The sequence below is a fragment of the Cebidichthys violaceus genome, unplaced genomic scaffold (assembly GCF_023349555.1).
Source record: "Cebidichthys violaceus isolate CVI_PGR_0920_01 unplaced genomic scaffold, fCebVio1.0.p SCAF_585, whole genome shotgun sequence".
Lineage (NCBI taxonomy): Eukaryota > Metazoa > Chordata > Actinopteri > Perciformes > Stichaeidae > Cebidichthys > Cebidichthys violaceus.
The window spans coordinates 1-25,427 of NW_027176800.1; the positions used below are offsets into that span (position 1 = coordinate 1).

The 25,427-nt window shown below is 42.4% G+C and overlaps 3 protein-coding genes across 3 annotated transcripts; 2 read left to right on the forward strand and 1 right to left on the reverse strand.

Annotated features, from left to right (window-relative positions):
- Window positions 1-1,011: 1,011 nt before the first annotated feature.
- On the forward strand, window positions 1,012-9,995 carry LOC137888889 (netrin-G2-like; the record flags this gene model as incomplete). Its single annotated transcript, XM_068732396.1, has 8 exons — window positions 1,012-1,270; window positions 1,428-1,573; window positions 1,738-1,976; window positions 2,063-2,235; window positions 9,024-9,224; window positions 9,399-9,542; window positions 9,624-9,713; window positions 9,809-9,995. Coding segments are annotated over 8 exons (1,380 nt in total), but the record flags the coding sequence as incomplete, so codon positions are not given.
- A 4,270-nt stretch (window positions 9,996-14,265) lies between these two features.
- LOC137888888 (endonuclease G, mitochondrial-like) lies at window positions 14,266-17,764 on the forward strand. The gene is made up of 6 exons (XM_068732395.1): window positions 14,266-14,472; window positions 15,070-15,263; window positions 15,343-15,484; window positions 15,624-15,733; window positions 15,822-15,903; window positions 17,214-17,764. Exons 1-6 carry the CDS (start codon window positions 14,281-14,283, stop codon window positions 17,409-17,411), a joined length of 918 nt encoding a protein of 305 aa, XP_068588496.1. The 5' UTR covers window positions 14,266-14,280; the 3' UTR covers window positions 17,412-17,764.
- On the reverse strand, window positions 17,758-25,344 carry LOC137888886 (transcription termination factor 1-like; the record flags this gene model as incomplete). The annotated part of the gene is made up of 9 exons (XM_068732394.1): window positions 17,758-18,416; window positions 19,521-19,606; window positions 19,739-19,804; window positions 20,240-20,332; window positions 20,704-20,899; window positions 21,242-21,366; window positions 21,516-21,594; window positions 23,887-24,072; window positions 25,220-25,344. Coding segments are annotated over 9 exons (1,174 nt in total), but the record flags the coding sequence as incomplete, so codon positions are not given.
- Between the last annotated feature and the right edge of the window lie 83 nt (window positions 25,345-25,427).

A 25,427-nucleotide genomic window follows, 5' to 3' on the forward strand; every position in this document is an offset into this window, starting at 1 on the left:
AATTTTCGGCTTGGTTCAATACGATACAGTGGTGCCACGGTTTGGTACGTTTCGGTATTTTATCAATACAGCAAAGAAGCAGAAATGCCAAATCCTCTCAGGAGAGATAAATGAGGGCATCACTCGTCTCTCTCTCGTTTCCTCTGTGTCATTGTTTCTCTTCTCACTCGTAGCTCTGCTGGAGGCTGAAGTCTCTGTCATGGAGAGCATTTCATGTTTTGTTCTTTTATAGTTTATGTGTTAACTTGTTGTACAGAACGAAATAAACAATAATAAGAAAAGGAAAGTCCTCCGTTTTGTGTCCGTCCTCCCTAAAGCCGCTAACCGTGACTTCAGACGTCCGCTCCGTAGGGCTCCGCTGGACACGCCGCTCACTAATCGCTCCAATAACAGCTGCTTCCTCCTCAGAAATGCAGACTTTAACTGAACAACAGCTGCTAGTAAAGACAACAAGGTCAACAACACCCATCATCAGTTGTTCATGTTGAATTAACCCGGTAGTCGATCGGTAGTCAAGACTGTTGTTGTTTGTGAACATCCAGGAAAGGGTCACGTGACAGGAGCGTGAGCAATCAGGGAAGGACATTGTGTTACGTCGGGTGGGTTGCCATGTTTGAGCGCAGTGGCTCCACCAATTTCAGCTATATTTTATTTTTCAAATGCAAAAGTATTATTCAAACATATTGTTCGGTTCGTAATGCGTACCGAACCGTGAGCCCCGTACCGAACAGTTCAATACGAATATGTGTATCGTTACACCCCTAATATACATAAATTATATACCACGTAGTACCACGTAGTACCACGTAGTACCGTATTGTACCACATAGCACCACATGGTACCACGTAGTACCACATACTACTCATTTAAAATTACAACCTCAAACTGCCTTTTCTGTATCAAATTACATCAACTTGAACATCTCACTGACAACATGAGAACATTTAATAAGAGGAAAACATCTCCTCAGTATTTGAACTCTGGGTTCTCTGTGTGTTCTTGTTCTGCAGGAGAACCCGTACCTGTGCAGCGATGAGTGTGACGCCTCCAGCCCCGACCTGTCTCACCCTCCTCAGCTGATGGGAGACAGGGAGAGGGGGGGGTTGATCACCTACTGGCAGACGGTCACATGGTCACGGTATCCTGAGCCCCTATTGGCCAACATCACTCTGTCCTGGAACAAGAGCCTGGAGGTTGTGGACGACATCGTCGTCACCTTTGAGTACGGCAGACCGACCGGCATGGTGCTGGAGAAGTCTATGGACAAAGGTGATTGGTCCTCAGGGGGTGTCCAACGAACACCAGCTGGTACCAGCATGTGTGTGTGTGTGTGTGTGTGTGTGTGTGTGTGTGTGTGGGGGGGGGGGGGGGGTAGTACCATATTAACTGGTAATATGAACCATAATAACCTGTGTTTGTGTTCCAGGTGTCACTTGGCAGCCATATCAGTTCTATGCTGACGACTGTCTAGAGGTGTTCGGTATGGTTCCTAAACGGGTCTCAGACTTAGCACCGAGTAACTTAACCCGGGTCATCTGTACCGAGCAGTACTCCCGCTGGGTCGGAGCCAAGGTGGGTAACTGGTCCTGACACGGGTTATACTGGGAACCAGATAACACTAATGAGTTTATAGAATGTTATTTAAATGATCTGAGTCACTGAGAATAGAGATTGATCAATAAGCAGCATCAATGGAAGACAAACATGTCAGCTGGCTGTCATGGTTCCACCAACAGGAGGAGAAGATGATGGTTTTCGAGGTGCGAGCTCGGTTCGGGGTGTTTGCAGGTCCAAAGCTGATCAACATGGATGCCCTGTACACCCGGATGGAGACCACAAAGGGTCTGAGAGACTTCTTCAGCTTCACCAACCTCCGACTGAGACTCCTCCGCCCGGCTCTGGGAGGGACCTACGTCCAGAGAGACAACCTGCTCAAATACTTCTACGCTATTTCTAACATCGATGTACCTGCAAGGTATGTACAGACTAGCAACCAGCTGCACCTGAGAACACCTGAGAACACCTGAGAACACCTGGTGTGTCTTTGTGTGTTTCCTGCAGGTGTAAGTGTAACCTGCATGCGTCTCAGTGTTTGTTACGTGATACGACGCTGCAGTGTGACTGTGACCACAACACGAGTGGACAAGACTGTCAGCTTTGTGAACCAGGGTTCAAATCCCGCAGCTGGAGACCAGGATCATACCTGCCACTGCTCAAAGGCACTGCCAACACCTGTAAGTACCAGAACACACACACACACACAGACACACACACACACACACACACACACACACACACACACACACACTGCCAACACCTGTACCTGTCAGATAGCACACACGCACACACACACACACACACACACACACACACACACACACACACACACACACACACACACACACACACACACACACACACACACACACACACACACTTGTACGTACTGAACACACCACATTTACTCAGAGATCAGATGGTGGATGTCAGACAGAATAAAACAGTAACATGTAGTGTCTTTTTCAGGTGAGGCAGCAGAAACAGCAGCCAGTAAGTACTGTTCACCTGTTTACCTGTTCACCTGTTCACCTGTTTGTCACGTTCCATTTCATCCCCACCTCCTCCTTCACTAACGTGGTCAGTGTTGCATCATCATGTACAACAATTAAGTATTAACAAAATACTAAAATACAACAACACAGTAAATTAAATATGAGAAAGAGTTTTGATATGAAATCATATATAATATTACTAAATATGATTTCAGCTTTTTACCAGGTGAGTTTCAATGTACATCAGGTGGAACTGAAATCCCTCGCTCTGATTGGTCACATAAGTGATCAGTTAAATGGTGCATTCTGGGAGAAACATCTTAGATATATAGATAGATAGATATATATATATATATACTTAGATATATACTTATATATATATCTTATCTACTTATATATATCTTATATACAGTATATATGATAAGTTGATATTCTCGTTACAGACTGAGTGGAATGTGTTTCACTGATTGGCTCTGATTTGGTGAAGTGACGCCTCAGTAGACTCCAAAATAAAGTGTTTAAGGCTCGGTGGGTTAGTCTGTGTTTAAATATTCATTATTATTTATCATTATGTTTGAACGGCTCACACAAACAACTTCAAACTCCACAGTGAGCTTCACTGTGGTTCAGGAGAAAACACCAGAGGACAACTTTAACCTGAGCCTGATTATGATTTTTAGATATGAAAAATATAGAATGAAGTCACTATTCTAACTCATAAATAACAAAAGGCCCAACAGTGATGCTCTTCCTGTTGGCTCTACAACCCGATAAGATAACATTGTTTGAAGCTGACAGAAACCTTAACAGTCTGATGACACGTGATCTATTTTGAAGTCTACTGCTGGCCTCGTGGTCTGAGTCGGGTTTCTGGGATTCCTCCTATTCACATTCTAGTAAACTGAACATTTTGCAATATTTCATGTTCTGCAAAGAGTTGAACAAGTAGAAAGCTGAGATTCACTAAAGAGACATAACTCTTCTTCTCTGACAGCGGATTCTAACTCAGCAACATCTGATAGACCTTCTACCCCATCAGATGGAGTGACTGACACTACTACAGCTACTACTACAAGTACTACTACCACTACTACTGACAGTATTATAACTCCTGACACTACTACGACTGACGCTACGGTACGTGATAGTACTACCCCTACTGAGAGTACTACTACTACAGCTACTATAACTGAATATACTACCCCTACTGACAGTACTACTACTATTACTATAACTGAATATACTACCCCTACTGACAGTACTACTACTACTACTACTATAACTGAATATACCACCCCTACTGACGGTACAACTACTACTACTATACCTGAATATACCACTCCTACTGACAGTACTACTACTAGTACTATAACTGAATATGCTACCCCTACTGACAGTACTATTACTACTACTATAACTGAATATACCACCCCTATTGACGGTACAACTACTACAACTATAACTGAATATACCACCCCTACTGACAGTACTACTACTAGTACTATAACTGAATATACTCCCCCTATTGACAGTACTATTACTTCAGCTACTATAACTGAATATACCACCCTTTCTGACAGTACTACTACTACTATAACTGAATATACTACCCCTACTGACAGTACTACTATGACTGCTACTATAACTGAAAATAACACCCCTGTTGACAGTACTACTACTACTAAAATTACTGAATATACCACCCCTATTGACATTACTACTACTACTATTACTGAATATACCACCCCTATTGACAGTACTACTACTACTACTACTATAACTGAATACACCACCCCTACTGACAGTACTACTATAACTGAATACATCACCCCTATTGACAGTACTACTACTACTATTACTGAATATATCACCCCTATTGACAGCACTACTACTCCTACTATAACTGAATATACCACCCCTACTGACAGTACTACTACTACTTTAACTGAATATACCACCCCTATTGACAGTACTACTACTTCTAACACTATTGACACTACTACCTCTACTATTGACCTCACAACAACAGACAGATCCACAACTATTTTTATATACATGTTGACTTTTGATGCAGAGTCTACAAGCACAGTGAGTCTTCCTACTGTCACAAATACAGCCAGTACTTCTACTACCACTGACACATTAAGTTTTACTACTGCAGAAACAAGTACTACTAGTGATGTATTTGACACTGACAATGATCTTACTATCAATAGTATCATGACTGATACAAGTTCTAAAACTTTCTTCATTAGTACAAGTGATACTGGTGACTTTCTTAAAGCTAGTGTAGATTATACTACTACAACAGTTGACACTGGTACTACAGTTTTTACCACTGTCAGTAGTACTGTTAGTACTACAGATGCGTTTCCAGACTTTAGCAGTACAACAGAACCTACAGCGGACACATCTTCATCCAGCAGTCCAGCTCTGGAGATTGGAGACAAACCAACTCCCACAGTACCAGACACCACCACTTCCAGTACCACTATTAGCACCTCCAGTTCCACCAGTACTAACAGCCCCACTATCCCAGGCCGCAGTACTGACTCTGAGGTGTCTATTTCTGACCCAGTGACTACACCTTCTGACTCCACCTCCTCACCAGACAACAAAGACTCCACCCTCTCTGGGATTGGTACTATGAACTTGATCACCAATACTACCTTACCTGCTGATGGGTCTACAACATCAACTGGAACACCACCAACAACAACCATCTCAGAAATAACCCCAGCCGGTGACAGGGCTTCATCTGGAGATACTGCATCCATTGGGTCAGACCCAACCAATCAGGCTGGAGATGCTCCACCCGCAACAGGAGCTAACACAACTTTTCCTGATGTTCCTCTAGACCCTCTGATCAATATACCTCCTCCTGATGTATCACCTCTTGATTTACGTCCTCCTGATGTACCACCTCTTGATTTACCTCCTCCTGATGTACCACCTCTTGAATTACCTATTATTGATGTACCACCGGAAGTACCACCTCCCAATGTCCCTCCACCTGAGGAATCACCATTTAATGTATCTCCTCCAGATGTACCTCTTCCCAATGTACCCTCTCCAGATCTGCCTCCTGCAGATGTACCTTCTCCTAATGTACCTCCTTCAGATGTTCCTCTGGATGCTCCCTCCTCTAGGACTCCAGATATCCAGATAGATTTACCTCCCCCTGATGTACCTTCCCCTGATGTACCTTCCCCTGATGTACCTCCCCCAGATGTACCTCCCCCTGATGAACGTTCTCCAGATGTACCTCCTTCAGATGTACCTCCTCCTGATGAACGTCCTCCAGATGTACCTCCTCCTGATGTACCTCCACCTGATGAACGTTCTCCAGAGGCACCTCCTCCGGATGTACCTCCCCCTGATGAACGTTCGCCAGATGTACCTCCTTCAGATGTACCTCCCCCTGATGAACGTTCTCCAGATGTACCTCCTCTGGAAGTACCTCCTCCTGATGTACCTTCCCCTGATGAACTTCCTCCGGATGTTCCTCCTCCTCCTGATGTATCTCCCCCTGATGAACGTTCTCCAGATGTACCTCCTCCAGATTTACCTCCTCCGGCTGTACCTCCTCCTGATGCTCCTGAAGAATTCTTGTTGCCTCCTTCTGAAGGAGGAGGTGATGCTGTAATAGACACAAGCACCACCACCTTAGATCCATCTGACCCTGCTGGTGATTTGGCCCCTGTTGACTTCAGCTTCCCTTTTCCGGATGATCCAAATTCAGCTGACCCTGAACCAGATTCTGGACCAGTGCCTGTTGGTGATCCTGGGAATGTTCCAGATGATTCCCGTCAATCTGTTGTTGTTCCTGAAACAAATTCAGTCGATTCTGGACTGGATTCTGTCTCAGCAGGGCTAGATACACAGGAAGCAGGAAATGGTGGAATGGAATCAACTGTACGAGATTCCCCTGAACCAGATACTACAAGTGCTGGTCTAGATTCTATACCAGATTTTCCTCAAGCAGTAGATGATCAAAGACTAGATTCGTCTGCAGCTCTGAAGAAAAGAAAGTCTTTCGAAGAGGATTCAGCTGCCGGCGGACCAGCAGAAGGTTCAGAGTTGGATGAAAAGAAAAACTCTGAACAAGAGGAGATGGGCGAACCAAAAGAGGAGAAAGGTACGGAGAATAAAGTGTACAATATATCTCAGAACACTGGCTGCACATTCGGACATTCTTTCTAATTTACTTTGAGCTTCATTCTTGAACTTAGAAAAAGAAGCTTGACAAAAAAAATAACAAAAATTGCAAAAAGGTGACATGTCATTGTTGTTTGACGTCACATATTGTGGGATTCTTAAGTGAGTGAATTTGCTCCGTTGTCTTGGAGATGAGTTAGTAGTTGTCATGTGACCTCATTATATGTGGCTGAGAGCTTCAGAAACCAAAAGTAAGTTGGACCCTGTCCTGGGTCCAAATATATGTGGATGCTGCACAACTACAAAACGATTTCTACATCAGTAAATGATGTTCACTGTGATAGATTACCGACATCAAGCAGGTCTCAAGTAAGTGCTCATTTATTCTTGGAGGATGTTACACATGAAGAACTGGCAACAATAAATTGAAAAGCTAGAGCCTCAATAAAGAGACACAGTGCTGAAGAAGATGTATTTTCTACATGCAACTGAAAACCTGCAGATAAACTCTGTAAACTTGAGTTTTTATCAGAGCAGCTGCAGCAAAAGCAGCTTCACATGTTGATAAATCAAACTGTACGCAAACAAACTTATTTCTTACACATTTAAAACGTTTCCTTCTCTGTTGACCCAAACAGTCACTGAGGCCAAAGAGGAAACAAAAGAAAAAAACAAGGAGAAAGATGACAAAGGCTACGAGAAAAAAGGTAAACATGAAGAAACAGTCGTAGAAGAGCCGCTTACTGGCTATTAGAGGCTGACCTGATGTGGGAGTACTAATAGTACAAGTAGCAGTAGTAGTAACAGTACTTCCAATACAAAGACCTGCTGCTCCTCGCTGGAGTAGTTCAGTAGCAGGTCTGACCCCCGCTGACCTCTACTGCTATCTGCCCGTTACCATGGTTACACATATTGTTTTGTTTCCAAGCGACCCAGAAGATTCTGATTCCAGGAGGACCAAAGTTCAGTCAGCTGTCCAAAATTGCCTACGTCACCTTCCAGGGTAAGACCACCTCTGACAGCCTGACCCCCTTCACCTGTCCCCCTTCACCTGACCCCCTTCACCTGTCCTGACCCCCTTCACCTGTCTGGAACAGATTCCGTTCCCCTCTTTAAATGGACACCACCATATAAACCAAGTTGTGTTCCTGTTTATTTTATCCACGAACAACATTACATTACATTACATTACAGTCATTTAGCAGACGCTTTTATCCAAAGCGACTTACAATAAGTGCATCAACATTGGTAATCAAAAGAACTACTAGTCACCAGAAGTCATAAGTACATTTCCTTTAAACAAGCATCTAAGAGCATGAAGCAGAGCATAACTCAGAGCCAAAGTACAGAAACAAGAGAAACAGTTAGTGCTATAAGTAATACCAATACAATAAGTGCAACAAGCTAGTATGAAACAATAAGTGGTGAGTGGAAGGCTCAGGGTAGCACTTCCTGAAGAGGTGGGTTTTCAGCCTGCATCGAAAGATGGGCAGCGACTCCGCTGTCCTGACGTCAGTGGGAAGTTCATTCCACCACTGTGGGGCCAGGACAGAAAACAGCCGTGACCGGGTCGATCGGCCGCCGGGACCTCTGAGCGACGGGGCAACCGATCGCCCCGAGGCAGCAGAGAGAAGTGGTCGGGCGGGGGTGTAAGGCTTGACCGTGGCCTGGACAACAGATGTGATCGTAAACGGGTTCCTCTCATAGACCTTATTTAAGAAGACCTGGTCACTGTACCGTCACCCATTGGTTGGTGGACGGCTGTTTTGTGGACAGCATTGTGGGCGTCGCCATCTAGTTTTTTTCGCAACCAGAAGTGACATGAGAGGGCGGAGCAAAATACTAACGAACACAAATGTTACAAATGTTACAATTCACTGTGATGAAGTGAAGTCACAAGAGGTTCAAGTTGAAAGAAGACTCACTACAGATGAACCACAAGACACAAACAAACACACACCTGTCTCCTCCTTAGCCTTCATGTTGCTCTCACCTGTCTGTCTGTCACCTGTATGTGGGCGGGGCTTTGGGCGGGGTTATGTACAGTAGGTGGGTGTGTTTATCATTTCTATATGCTTCATTGAGATGATATATAAATACACCATGTTGCACACGTAGAAGAAAAAACAAAAACCAAAACAGGAAATCATGTTTTATCCCAAATTTAGTTCCAGGAACTCGTCTCCAAGGTAAGTGGAAGACAGAGGAAGCAGGTAAAAGAAAAAGAGGAAACACGTTATGATGCAACGCTTCACTTCAGTTATGATGTCATATATTACTCGTGAGGTCATGATGCATGACGCTGTGTCCAGGTGTTCTGACAGGTGTGTCTGTGTCTCTGTCAGACTGCGAGTGTAATGGTCACTCGAACCGCTGCAGCTACATCGACTTCATCAACGTGGTCACATGTGTGAGCTGTAAACACAACACACGAGGACAGAACTGTCAGTACTGTCGCCTCGGATACTATAGAAACACCTCACTGCCGCTGGAGGACGAGGACGTCTGTGTTGGTCAGTAACACACACACGCACACACACAGACACACACACATATACACACACACACACACACACACACACACACACACACACACACACACACACACAGATATACACAGATACATATACACACGATGATGTGGTGGTGATAATAATGATGGTGAAGATGTCTCTGTCTGTCCTCAGACTGTGAGTGTGATGGGGGGGGCAGTGCTTCTCCTCACTGCTCTGACTCTGGTCTCTGTCAGTGTAAAGACGGAGCCACAGGGAGGCGCTGTGACACCTGTCTGCCTGGATACACCTGGAGAGGAGGCGGAGCCAGCTGCACAGGTACAAGGGGCTTCAGGTTGAGGTCAGAACCAATCTTGATGTTATCAATAATATTAATAATCAATCCTTGTTGTCCCTCAGTGAACGTGTGTGATGAGGAGCGTTTGATTTGTCAGAACGGTGGAACCTGCGTCGACCTCCAGCGCTGCGTCTGTCCGGACAGCTTCACAGGTAAACACACACCTGCATGATGTCACAGTTCTGGTAATGTGGGCGGGGACTGATGATGTCACAGCTTAGGTGTCATGATGATGTTGTGTGTGCAGGTGCGTTCTGTGAGAAGAAGGTCTGTCTGAAGAAGAGCGGTTGCCTCAATAACGCTGGGAGCTCCTCTTCTCCGACCTCACACCTTTACCTGATGACCCTAAGTCTGATCTCCTACAACCTCCGTTAACCACGCCCACATACACCGGGTCACGCCCACTGATGAAATCACAGAGCAATGAATATTGAAGAGGATGTAAATGTTTGTTTGAACAGGAAGTGAAATGACACATCATTCCACCGGGGGTACATCCCAAGTCTCTTAATTGTCATTTCCTCGCTCCTCAAGCCTCGCTTGAACCGGAAGTTGTTCTGCTCCTCCATATTGAGGAGCGAGGATGGAGGAGATAGGAGGGAGGAGGGATCTCTGAGGAGCCATGAGTGAGGAACCACGAGAACAGTCTTCTAGGAAGTGTTTCAACGGCTGACACGCCCCCTCATTGTTCATCAGTTATGTGATTGGACGCTGCAGCTGATCGGACTGACTGACTGACTGACTGACTGGAGTTTAATACCACAGTGAAGACAGATCAGATTAAACTCTAGTTTGTATTTGATATGTTTTCTGATTCACCGTCTGGTTTAAATATATGTTCATAGGCTGAACAACAAAAGGACCACAAACAACTTTCTTCATTTATTAGAAAGATTTGTCTTTTCAATGATCTGATATTTCCTTCAATAACCTTTATTATGAATTCAATTAAAATCAGAGAGCTTTTTACATCATTGATCATCATTTCATTCAGTCACGTGAGGCTGATCATTCAGAGGGTTTGATGAGTTTTATCATTTAAATTTAACCTGAAACATGGAGCCTAATACATTAATTCAGTGTTCAAGAGAAACCATAATCATATTTTGGGTCAATTAATAATGATAATAATTAATAATGACGTCACAATCTGATTTTCAAAATGTACAGACGCATTCCGCCGGTAGAAATCAATCCTGATCTCATAAACAGAACAGAGTTTGTTAAAGAGGAAACAGACTACAGAGAGAAAACACCTCTACAGTGATGATTACTGTGTCTTTATTAGTTATTAGTGTTATTAGTTATTAGTAACTATTATTAAGTACAGTGATCATGTGAACAGACACAAAATTCTCAAAAGTCTCTCCAGCTGTTAAAGCCGACTGACATCTGATCACAGCTGATCACAGCTGATCAGCGGCCGCCGTCATCAGAAACAGACGTCGCTTCATGTGACACAACTGAGCAAAGGACTCTCATATCTCTTAAAACATATTTCCTTGTTTCCTCTCTCCTCGCATGGTTTCCTCCTTGCATCCCTGGTGGGAGGGACTAAGATGCAAGGAAAGGAGCCAAGTGAGGGAAACGGGGATGCAATTAAGAGACTTGGGATGTACCCCTGGATTCACCTGTGAGGAAGTTTCTTCATCTCCTGTAACGTGTTGAGTCATAACATTTAAAGACTAAATGAATGTGTCATCACTTTGAGAACCGAGATGAGAAAAGAAGAAAAAACTGTGAAGAACGTTTCACATTCAAAGCCTTTAATGTGGATGAATCAGTGCTGATGGTAAATGTAGTCCATTTAAGCCTCAATACAACTGTGCCTACATGTACCAGGATGCATTGCATGTGGATGCAGGAAGAACAACAGGAGAACTCAACTGTCTGGGTCACTGTACTGATAAAATGCACTGAGGAACTACATTTCCCATCAACACTTTTTGAAAACAGAAGGTGTGTAAACCAACATGAATACACAATTATACAAGGACACAAAATGTTCTATTGTGTTTGGCTGGATTATGTGGACTAATAAATGACAATATAATAAAGATAATACTAATATGTATGTATATATATATGATTATATTTAAAGTGTGTGTGTGTGTATGTGTGTGTGTGCGTGTGTGTTATTGTTTTTCTTTCGCTGTTCTTTTTATAAGAAAAAAAATAAACTTTTTTTTATTTACATCTATTGTCTTAACTACAGACTAAGTATTGTTTTTACAACAGATTAAGTATTGTCTTTACTACAGACTCAGTATTGTCTTTACTACAGACTAAGTATTGTCTTTGTGTTTGTATTGTGACCTAAGTGGAGAGCAGGGCCGCCTTTCAATCAGAGGGTCGGTGGTTCGATCCCCGGCTCCTGCTCTACTAGTCTCATGTCAATGCGTCCTTGAGCAAGACGCTTAACCCCAAAAATTGCTCCCGTAGCTGCGTCTACAGTCTGTAGATAGATACTGAATTGTAAGTCGCTTTGGATAAAAGCGTCTGCTAAATTAATGTAATGTCTTTACTACAGACTAAGTATTGTCTTTACTACAGACTAAGTATTGCCCTTACTACAGACTAAGTATTGTTTTTACTACAGACTCAGTATTGCCTTTACTACAGACTAAGTATTGTTTTTACAACAGACTAAATATTGTCTTTACTACAGACTCAGTATTGCCTTTACTACAGACTAAGTATTGTTTTTACAACAGACTAAATATTGTTTTTACTACAGACTAAGTATTGTCTTTACTACAGACTAAGTATTGTTTTAACTACAGACTAAATATTGTCTTTACTACAGACTCAGTATTGTTTTTACTATAAACTAAGTATTGTTTTTACTACAGACTCAGTATTGCCTTTACTACAGACTAAGTATTGTTTTTACAACAGACTAAATATTGTCTTTACTACAGACTAAGTATTGTTTTTACAACAGACTAAGTATTGTCTTTACTACAGACTAAGTATTGTTTTTACAACAGTCTAAATATTGTCTTTACTACAGACTAAGTATTGTTTTTACAACAGACTAAGTATTGTCTTTATTACAGACTAAGTATTGTCTTTACTACAGACTAAGTATTGTTTTTACAACAGACTAAGTATTGTCTTTATTACAGACTAAGTATTGTCTTTACTACAGACTAAGTATTGTTTTTACTACAGACTCAGTATTGCCTTTACTACAGACTAAGTATTGTTTTTACAACAGACTAAATATTGTCTTTACTACAGACTAAGTATTGTCTTTACTACAGACTAAGTATTGTTTTTACAACAGACTAAGTATTGTCTTTACTACAGACTAAGTATTGTTTTTACTACAGACTAAGTATTGCCCTTACTACAGACTAAGTATTGTTTTTACTACAGACTCAGTATTGCCTTTACTACAGACTAAGTATTGTTTTTACAACAGACTAAATATTGTCTTTACTACAGACTAAGTATTGTCTTTACTACAGACTAAGTATTGTTTTTACTACAGACTCAGTATTGCCTTTACTACAGACTAAGTATTGTTTTAACTACAGACTAAATATTGTCTTTACTACAGACTCAGTATTGTTTTTACTATAAACTAAGTATTGTTTTTACTACAGACTCAGTATTGCCTTTACTACAGACTAAGTATTGTTTTTACAACAGACTAAATATTGTCTTTACTACAGACTAAGTATTGTTTTTACTACAGACTCAGTATTGCCTTTACTACAGACTAAGTATTGTTTTTACAACAGACTAAATATTGTCTTTACTACAGACTAAGTATTGTCTTTACTACAGACTAAGTATTGTTTTAACTACAGACTAAATATTGTCTTTACTACAGAGTCAGTATATGTTTTACTACAGACTAAGTATTGTTTTAACTACAGACGAAGTATTGTCTTTACTACAGACTAACTACAGACTAAGTGTTGTTTTCACTACGGACTATGTATTGTTTTAACTACAGACAAAGTATTCTTTTTACTACGGACTAAGTATTGTTTTAACTACAAACTAAGTATTGTCTTTACTACAGACTAAGTATTGTCTTTACTACAGACTAACTACAGACTAAGTGTTGTTTTCACTACGGACTATGTATTGTTTTAACTACAGACAAAGTATTCTTTTTACTACGGACTAAGTATTGTTTTAACTACAAACTAAGTATTGTCTTTACTACAGACTAACTACAGACTAAGTGTTGTTTTTACTACGGACTATGTATTGTTTTAACTACAGACTAAGTATTGTCTTTACTACAGACTAAGTACTGTTTTCACTACAGACTAGGTATATTTTTACTACAGACTAAGTATTGTTTTTACTACAGACTCAGTATATTTTTTACTACAGACTCAGTATTGTCTTTACTACAGACTAAGTATTGTTTTAACTACAGATTAAGTATTGTCTTTACTATAGACTAAGTCAGAGGTCTTCAACAGGGGGTCCGCGACCCCTAGGGGGTCTGCGGAGGTACTGCAGGGGGTCCGCAAAATTTTTGGTTGATTTGACAATTTTTAATTTTTTCAAGGACTGAGTATCTTTTTTACTACAGACTCAGTTTGGAGCTTGTAAATAGAAGAAGTTCATGTTTCAATAAATACATTATTCTATGAAAAAAGAGAAGGAAAGAGGTTTCTGTTTACCGGAAGTAGGTTACGTCTTCTCCTGACGTCATCAGAGCGCGTCCCTAGCAGCTGATCCTCCGTCAGAATGAAGCGGTGGTTTCGGACCGGAGCGACCTTGTTGGTTGGAGCGGGAATCGGAGCCTCAGCGATCCGCCTGCTGAGCGTCAGCGGCCGGGTTGAGGAGGAGGAGAAACACGGTCCTTATCCGGGTCATCCGGGTCTTTTGAGCAGAGTCCCGGTGGTCCCGGTACCGAGAGTCCAGGCTTCCGAGCTGACGGTGTGTGTGTCTCTCTCTCTCTCTCTCTCTCTCTCTCTCTCTCTCTCTCTCTGTGTGTGTGTGTGTGTGTGTGTGTGTGTGTGTGTGTGTGTGTGTGTGTGTGTGTGTGTATTATATAATATTATACGTTATAACACATGTGGAACATATCAGATGAGGTTTCTATTTAAAAGAAGCTCAAATGAAGAAGTGAAGTAAAGTTTGTTTCTGTGATTGTTCGTTTAAAAAAGAGAAACAATGACATCATTCAAAAAACTTTATATTTATATTTATTTTTGAAGTTTCCTCAGATTTCAAAAGGAACACAACAAGTGAGAAGTGATGTTCACAGTAAACAATATTAATAATAATTATATAACTTCAGAAAGTGATATACATATTCATTCACACAGGATTTATGTATTTAAGTACACACGTGTGTACAAGCTAAACAAACAGGAAGTGATGTCATGTGTATAGTCTTCTATTGTTGATGACAATCATTTTATGTAAAAACTGAATATATGATCGTCTGCTTTGATGAAACTTTATTCAGTGTGAACAAATTAACACTGAAGCTTTCTATCTCTACTTGTTTACCTGTTGTGCGTTGACCAGGTGAGTCCAGGTGGGTCAGGAGCCGTGATGAAGTACGGCTTTCCCTCATTGGCTAACGTCAAAACCAGAGAGTCCTACGTCACCTCGTACGACCCCCGCACACGCACTGCATCCTGGGTAATAGAGAAACTAAACCCCACCTCCCTAAGCGGACCATCAGACAGGAAGTACTGCAACTTCAAAGAGGACGACAGGTGAGACAGAAATAAACAGGAAGACAGGTAAAAACATGATGTCAGACAGGTGAAAGTAATGAGAACCCCCCGCCCCCAGCGTGCACATCTTCCACAGGTCGACCAACGCAGACTTTAGGGGGAGTGGCTTTGACAGAGGTCACCTGGCAGCTGCAGCCAATCACAAGTGGAGTCAGAAAGCGATGGAAGACACTTTCTACCTGAGCAACGTGGCCCCACAGGTTCTCACACACACACACACACAGTCTCACACACACTCACTCACACAGAGACACACACACACACACACACACACACACACACACATAGTCAGTCTGTGTGTGTGTACAACACTACCTGATCTGATGATGTCACACATAGAACCCTCACCTGAACCAGAACACCTGGAACAATCTGGAGAAACTGTGTCGCTCTCTCACCAAACGTTACCTCAACGTCTACGTCTGCACCGGACCACTCTACCTGCCCAGGTAACCGCTTCTTCTTCCGTGGTGTGGGAGGGGCTACAGGACGACATCATCAGGTGTGTGTGTGTGTGTGTGTGTATGTGTGTTTCAGGCAGGAGGCTGATGGGAAACTCTACGTCAGATATCAAGTTTTAGGACGAAACCATGTCGCCGTGCCGACTCATTTCTTCAAGGTGAGTCTGACGACGATGATGATGATTGTTTATTGTTTCTCATTTTGAGATCTTGCAAGTCCTTTACTTGTTGAATAATCTCTGTGAAAGCCTCCTTTTGTTGTTGTAGGAGTTCACATACCTGAGTTATAGGTTATAGAGTTATAGGGTTATAGAGTTATAGAGTTATAGGTTATAGAGTTATAGGGTTATAGAGTTATAGGGTTATAGAGTTATAGGTTATAGAGTTATAGAGTTATAGGGTTATAGAGTTAAAGGTTATAGGATTATTGAGTAATAGAGTTATAGGGTTATAGAGTCATAGAGATAGGGTTATAGGGTCATAGAGATAGAGTTATAGGGTTATAGGGTTATAGAGTTATAGGGTTATATAGTCATAGAGATAGATTTACAGGGTCATAGAGATAGAGTTATAGGGTTATAGAGTTATAGAGTCATAGAGATAGGGTTATAGAGTTATAAAGTTATAGAGTCATAGAGATAGGGTTATAGAGTCATAGAGATAGAGTTATAGGGTCATAGAGATAGAGTTATAGAGTCAGAGATAGAGTTATAGGGTTATATAGTCATAGATATAGAGATAGGGTTATAGAGTTATAGGGTCATAGAGATAGTTATAGGGTTGTAGAGTTATAGGGTTATATAGTCATAGAGATAGGGTTATAGAGTCATAGGGTTATAGGGTTATAGAATCATAGGGTTATAGAGTCATAGGGTTATAGGGTCATAGGGTTATAGAGTCATAGGGTTAGTTATAGTCATAGGGTTATAGAGTTATATAGTTATAGAGTCATAGGGTTATAGAGTCACAGGGTTATAGAGTCATAGGGTTATAGAGTCATAGTCATAGGATTATAGAGTTATAGTCATAGGGTTATAGAGTTATAGGGTCATAGGGTTATAGAGTCATAGAGTCATATGAGATGAGGGTTACAACGACACCAACACTTAAAGGAAACATGGTGTTCATGTGTTTCTTTTAATGACAGCAGTCAATATAACAACTGAGGGCACTTGGGCTCTTGTCTGTACTTGGACCTGGAGCCAGAGAGCTACTCCGACTACTACTCGCAGGAGAGTGAGTGTTGCCATCTTCACCACATGGGAGTGTAAAAAATGCAGATATTGTTGTCTGCTCTTCAGCTGGTTGACGCACGCTCTTTGTCCGCAGGGGGGGGGGGGGGGGGGGGGGGGGAGAGAGAGAGAGAGAGAGAGAGAGAGAGAGAGAGAGAGAGAGAGAGAGAGAGAGAGAGAGAGAGAGAGAGAGAGAGAGAGAGAGAGAGCTGATTGGTTCTCCTGTTCCTCCTCAGGTGCTGATCCTGGAGCAGGTAGACGGTAAAGGGGTGGAGCTTCGGTCGTACGTTTTACCCAACGAACCAATAGATGAGCAGGTTCCTCTGGAGCGTTTCCTAGTTCCCATAGAAACCATCGAGAGAGCCTCAGGACTCCATTTTGTTCCAAACATCATGAAGAGGACCAGCAACCTGCAGGCCATCACGGCCAGATGACCACTACCCACAATGCTCCTCTTCAGATGGACTTTGTCCCTATAGTTATGTGTGATCATGGAAGTCATCATGTGATGAATCTGAATGTTTGTGTAAAATATTTATTATTTCAAATAAATTCTGATTAGTTTTTAAATTAACTTATTAAATATTTAAAATATCTAAACCTGTTTTGTTTTTTTAGACACTCAATGGCTTTAATGTTGTCTGTAAATTAAAACATGAATTATCTTTGATGTTAAATTCTGCAGATGATCATTAAAACATCTCTAGTTTTACATATTTTTATGCTCATAAATTGTTTTTTTTTAAGTTCTATGTAAATGAAGAGTAGATTGAGACTTCAATTTGTCAAAAAAAACATTTATTCCAACATTAAAGACATACTATATCAGAAACAGCGTGAAAATAAATCATTAGGATTTAAAAAATAAAAGCCACATTATTAATCTGGAAACAACCACTGATCCAATCAGAATGCGTCTCCATTGGTCAGCTGTGATGTCACTTCCTGCTCTGTAAATAAACACTAAAAAGTATACGTCCTTTCTGACAGAATTAATTGTTTTTAAGCAGCAATAATAAATCAAAATAACAGTGTCTGTTGTTGTAGTTCATCTCTGTGCTCAGAGTTAATGTGACGTCCTTCACTATATACACACAGACACACGTTATATTCTTAGTTGGAATATATATATATATATATTTGACACAAATGAATATTTGATGGTGAACTGTGAGAATTAAATCTTTAGTCCCACTCTGACAGGAAGTGATGTCACTACAGCTATCTGCATCCCAATTGGCCGGCTGTCAGCTGACTGTTGTCCAGCTCGGTGAAGTCGTCGTCGTCGTCGTCTTCTTCTTCGTCGTGTGAGGAGATGACGTCGGACAGAAGGAAGCGTCTCTCCTCCTGCGTCTCCTCCTGCTTCTTCTGTCGGCCGAGTCTCCTCAGCTTCTCCTTCAGGAGAGGAGCCACCTTCAGCTGCAGGAAGTCGATGACCTCTGGACAACAGGAAGTGATGTCACAGGTTACAACAGGAAGTGACATCACAGGTTACAACAGGAATTGACGTCACAATTTACGTCTTTAATGTTTATGTTCATGAACGGGAAGCTGTGTACTTTATGAAGTACATTATATAGTAAGATAGAGCACCCCTAGTACTGACATATAAAGTATTGCAGTACTGACAGATAAAGCATTGCAGTACTGACATATACAGTATCGCAGTACTGACAGATAAAGTATCGCAGTGCTGACATATACAGTATCGCAGTATTGACATATAAAGCATCGCAGTACTGACATAAAGTATCGCAGTGCTGACATATACAGTATCGCAGTACTGACAGATAAAGCATCGCAGTGCTGACATATACAGTATTGCAGTACTGACAGATAAAGCATCGCAGTACTGACATATACAGTATCGCAGTACTGACAGATAAAGTATCGCAGTGCTGACATATACAGTATCGCAGTACTGTCAGATAAAGTATCGCAGTGCTGACATATACAGTATCGCAGTACTGCCATAAAGTATCGCAGTGCTGACATATACAGTATCGCAGTACTGACATAAAGTATCGCAGTGCTGACATATACAGTATCGCAGTACTGGCATATAAAGCATCGCAGTACTGACATATAAAGTATCGCAGTGCTGACATACACAGTATCGCAGTACTGACAGATAAAGTATCGCAGTACTGACATATACAGTATCGCAGTACTGACAGATAAAGTATCGCAGTGCTGACAGATAAAGTATAGCAGTACTGACATATAAAGTATCGCAGTACTGACAGATAAAGTATCGCAGTACTGACATATACAGTATCGCAGTACTGACAGATAAAGCATCGCAGTACTGACAGATAAAGTATCGCAGTACTGACATATACAGTATCGCAGTACTGACAGATAAAGTATCGCAGTGCTGACATATACAGTATCGCAGTACTGACAGATAAAGTATTGCAGCGCTGACATATACAGTATCACAGTACTGACAGATAAAGTATCGCAGTTCTGACATATACAGTATTGCAGTACTGACATATACAGTATCGCAGTACTGACAGATAAAGTATCACAGTACTGACCTCCGTAGGATAAACTGGTCCAGTTGGGAACTCTGGACACTTTCAGTCTGTGGAAACTCTTCTGAACACACACAGGAGTCACTTTTCTGAAAAACAAGAACACACTTAGTACAATAGTAATACTACATAAACACCAGTATTACTGCTACTAATGTTACTGGTTTAACTCCTTATTTTCTCTCTTATATCTTGATCCATCAGCTGACGTTTGACCTCACCCAATAGTCTGAGCGACCTCGTCCCAGTCGATTTCTGCTGCGTCATCCACACGCATGTTGTACAGCCTGAAACATAGTTGTTATTATTATTATTATTATTGATATTGTTGTTGATTCAGAACAAACTGGGAAAATATTTTCTTTGTTTAACTTAATTATTAATTTAAGTTGTTCGATAAATAAGTTTCAAAAGTGAAAAACTGTATTTTTGAATGAGCTAAACATTAAGTGATACTTAACCTTTGATGTTCTGCTGCTCACACTGACATCAGAGTTATGATAATGGTTTGTTTATTATAAAATATTATGATATTAAGGGATGAATACACTTAAAACTAATAACATTTAAACATGATCTCTGATTTTTCACCTGAATTGAAAATAATCAAGGGTTGATTAGGGGTTATATCCTGTTGGTCTTTCAAAAGAAAACATGTGGACAGGAAACAGCAGCTGTTGGTTGAGTTTTATTTTGAAAGGATGTGTGTTATAAGATCTTACGTGTTGATGAGCTGGATTTTAGCCTCGACTCCTTCAGGTCCTCTGTTGAAGGTGCTGACACCTGAAGCCAGTTTAACCTTCAGTAACGAGAACCTGAAGCACAAACATCATACATCAGACCTGAAGACCTGAAACACAAACATCAGACCTGAAGACCTGAAGCACAAACATCAGACCTGAAGACCTGAAGCACAAACATCAGACCTGAAGACCTGAAGCACAAACATCAGACCTGAAGACCTGAAGACCTAAAGACACCTGAAGACGTGAGCAGCTTCAACACCTGAAGACTTGGACCTGAAACTCAGGTGTCATATCAGCACTGTAGCATCACAACTATTTGTATCTGCATGTTTCGGTGTTGCACTTGAACCTCCTTATGTGTCTGTTTTCATGTGATCCAGAGTACCGGTCCAGTACAGTAAAGTAGAAGTATCAGAACCAGACCCAGCAGGTGTACTGACCACTTGAGCCGACACTGGGTCCAGGATCTGGTCCCGACCTTCTGACTGATCTCCTTCCAGGGCAGGTTGTTACACAGCAGGTTCCTGGTCAGACCAGGATCGGCAGAATTCTGATGGACCAGAGTCTTAAGGTGATCTTTTAGAGCCTGCTTCAATCTGGACTCCTCATCTGAACTCCAATAACCCTGACCTGAAGCTGGACGGATACACACACACACACACACACACACACACACAGGTAAAACACAAAGGTAACACACACACTCACAGGTTTTACACACACACACACACACACACACACACACACACACACACACACACACACACACACACACACACACAGGTAACACGTTCTTCGACAGTTTTCTGCACGTTAAAATTTGATCAGTGTTAGTAAGACTACTTGTGGTGGGCGGGGCTAAACTGTATTTTCCATGCTGATCACTGATCAATACATCCCACCTGCTAGAGCTGCAGTGAACTCATGAATGAATATGTCTGAAGAGTTCTAACAGAACCTCAGGAGTCGGGTGTTTACCGATGTGGGAGAAGCGTTTCTCTATAGAGAACACGCTGCGGTTCATCTTCTCAGAGATCCTCCTCCAGTCGTTACCATGGAGGTTCTGTAACTTCATCAGAGAACGCACCTCCTCCTCTGAGAACCTGAGTGAGGACACCCACAGGTAGAACATCAACACACAGAGAACATTAACCCTCCGTGTCTCCACGTTCTGGCTGGAGAACCCACGTATAGATACAGAGGGTTCTTGTCTGAGAACAGAAACGGGTTCAGGTTCCATTTAACCTCTGACCTTCCCATGTAGTTCCTGTCGTCAAAAATCTTCTTGGCTCTTGTGTAAACCTGGTGACACGAACGAGGAATCCCCTCAGCTGTGGAGACAGACAGGCAGAGAGAGACAGACAGGCAGTTAGAGACAGACAGTTAGGGAGAGACAGACAGGCAGTTAGAGACAGACAGGCAGGGAGAGACAGACAGGCAGAGAGAGACAGACAGGCAGGGAGAGACAGACAGGACAGGCAGAGAGAGACAGACAGGGAGGGAGAGACAGACAGGCAGAGAGACAGACAGTCAGGGAGAGACAGACAGGCAGTTAGAGACAGACATTACATTACATTACATTACAGTCATTAAGCAGATGCTTTTATCCAAAGCGACTTACAAAAAGTCCATTCAACATTGGTAATCAAAAGAACTACTAGTCACCAGAAGTCATAAGTGCATTTCCTTTTCCAAACAGAGCAGAAACAAGAAAAACAGTTAGTGCTATAAGTAATACGAATACAATAAGTGCAACAAGCTAGTATGAATACAATAAGTGCTAAGTGGAAGGCTCAGGGTAGCACTTCCTGAAGAGGTGGGTTTTCAGCCTGATGAAAGATGGGCAGCGACTCTGCTGTCCTGACATCAGTGGGAAGTTCATTCCACCACTGAGGGGTCAGGACAGAAAACAGCCGGGTCGATCGGCCGCCGGGCGACGGGGCGACCGATCGCCCCGAGGCAGCAAAGAGAGGTGGTCGGGCGGGGGTGTAAGGCTTGACCGTGGTCTGGAGATAGGAAGGAGCTGTTCCTTTCACTGCCCTGTATTCTAGCACCAGACTCTTAAACTGGATGAGCTCTTACAGGGAGCCAGTGTAGAGAACGGAGAAAGGAAGTTGTGTGGGAGAACTTGGGGCGATTGAACACCAGGCGAGCTGCGGCTTTCTGGACAAGCTCCAGAGGTCTGATGGCCAGCGAGTAGAGAGTGTCAGTAGTCCAGGCGGGAGATGACAAGAGCCTGGATGAGAACCTGCGCCGTCTCGTCAGTCAGGAAAGGACGAATCCTCCTGATGTTGTAGAGCAGGAATCTGCAGGAGCGTGTAACGGATGAAATGTTTGCCGAGAATGACAGTTGGTCATCCAGGGTCACACCCAGGTTCCTCGCAGTCCGAGTTGGCGTCACCACGGTATCATCAATGGTGATGGACAGGTCCCGGTGCGAGCAACCCTTCCCCGGGAGGAACAGTAGCTCAGTTTTGTCCAGGTTGAGCTTGAGGTGGTGTGTTGTCATCCACTTGGGTGTCACCGGGGGGAAATGACAAGACCAGCTGGGTGTCATCAGCATAACAATGGTAGGAGAAGTCATGCGAGCGAATAACAGAACCCAGAGATGTTGTGTAGAGCGAGAAGAGAAGGGGGCCCAGGACTGAACCTTGAGGAACCCCCGTAGTCAGCATGCGTGGTTCCGACACGGCCCCCCTCCAGGTCACCTGGTAGGATCGACCCATCAGGTAGGATGCAAACAGGGAGAGTGCAGAGCCTGAGACGCCCATCCCCTCAAGGGTGGAGAGGAGGATTTGATTGGTCACAGTGTCAAACGCCGCAGACAAGTCCAGGAGAATCAGGACAGAGGAGAGAGAGTTAGCTCTTGCGGTGGGAGACAGTCAGGGAGAGACAGACAGGCAGGGAGAGACAGACAGGCAGAGAGACAGACAGGCAGGGAGAGAGAGACAGGCAGGGAGAGAGAGACAGGCAGAGAGAGACAGACAGGCAGAGAGAAACACGGGGGGGGGGCCTTGATTTACAGGACAGTCGTGTATCCCCGCAAAGACTACAGTACCACAAAGACTATAGTACCACAAAGACTACAGTATCGCAAAAACTACAGTACCACAAAGACTACAGTACCCAAAACGCTACAGTACCACAAAGACTACAGTACCGCAAAGACTACAGTACCGCAAACACTACAGTACCGCAAAGACTATAGTACCACAAAGACTACAGTACCCAAAATGCTACAGTACCACAAAGACTACAGTACCACAAACACTACAGTACCACAAAGACTACAGTACCACAAAGACTACAGTACCGCAAAGACTATAGTACCACAAAGACTACAGTACCGCAAACACTACAGTACCACAAAGACTATAGTACCACAAAGACTACAGTACCCAAAACGCTACAGTACCACAAAGACTACAGTACCGCAAACACTACAGTACCGCAAAGACTATAGTACCACAAAGACTACAGTACCGCAAACACTACAATACCACAAAGACTACAGTACCACAAAACCTAGAGTACTACAATACTGCAGTATCAGGAGGACCATCACGATGAAGATGTTTCTGTATTTGTTTACAGGGTGACAAGGTTTGTGTTTGTTTACGTACCGATCCTCTCCAGGAAGTGATGTTGTGCTCTAAGCTTCTTGATCTCCGTCTCCTGCTCTTTGTACCTCTGAGGAAACAGAAGCTGATTGGCCGAGGTGATGCCTGTCAGAGCCAGGAAGTCGGCCACATTCTCTCTAATTTGGTGATTCTCCTGCTGAGAGCACCGCCCCAAACGCAGAGACACACCTGGAGGGAGAAGAACAGGTGAACTTTCCATATGTGAAGTATTACTGTCTTGATGTTTGGTGTTTTTGCCGAATTAGTAACTTGTTGTCTGAAATATTTTCTGTATTTGTACCTTACTTTTTGTAGTATTAGTACCTTGTTGTTAAAAGTATTTGAAGCACTGCAGGTCATGCCTAAGCAGTTTGAAGTGTTTGCTATATTAGTACATAATTGTTTGAAGTATTTCCCGTATATGCCCCTTGTTGTTTAGACTATTTGAAGTGCTGCAGATGGTATCTGCATAGTTTTAAGTGTTTGCTATGTCAGCACCTTGTTGTTTGCAGTATTAGTATCTTGCTCTACAAATTCTATCTCAGTAGTTTGAAGTTTTTGCCGTACAGAAGAATTCTGTCAAATTGATCACTGAATGGATAATTATATGTTTATAGATTTCTTTATTGCTCATGCATGCATGACCATCTAACTGACATTCATATATGAATATAAAGTAATTTAATAACTACTTCATTGTATCACTGTATGCCGATGAACTCTTTTGCCGGGGCTCCTCCATGACCAGGCATTATCAATTTACTCGACGAGGGCGGAGTCAACAGGGAGTTTCCCGTAGACTCTTTGTCCGACTTACAATTCAGTATCTATCTACACACCGTAGACGCAGCTACGGGAGCAATTTTGGGGTTAAGTGTCTTGCTCAAGGACACATTGACATGAGACTAGTAGAGCCGAGTCTCATAGTCGAATCGCAGACCCTCTGATTGAAAGGTGGCCCCGCTCTCCAGTTAGCCACGGTCACCCATTCAGAGAAAATTACTTTTTTTCTTTTTCCCGTCATGATTTCAATGTGCAAGCAGCACCAGCCGGAGGTAGCCAGCCGGAGAGAAGACGGGTTACTGCGAGGCAAAGTATTATATGAGTAAAGTGAAAAACTAAAAATGATTCACGTTAGCCTAAAGTTGTTTTAAAATGCTTTCCATTGGTTCTTATGTAGTCCCAAAATAACCACTGTAAGAGGACTGGATTCCTATAAGCACATTTTGTAACCAGCATTGATAAAGAAAAGATACGGTCTCAAGCTCTTTGATCCTTATAAACAGTTGATCACTTGAACCGTGAACACTATGAGTGTTCTCCACCATACTAGTACCTTGCTGTTTAAACTGTTTGAAGCGATGTAGGTCGTATCTCAGCAGTTTCTTGATCTGATCGACTGATCTCTCCTTGATCTCTGGAACAAACTCCTGCAGCTCCTCCAACAACGCCCAGTCCACCCTGACAACACAGGTAGTACACCGTTTATCACTCACATGGACAAGAATAATACTCTACTAACACAGGCTTTGCCTTCTTTTCAA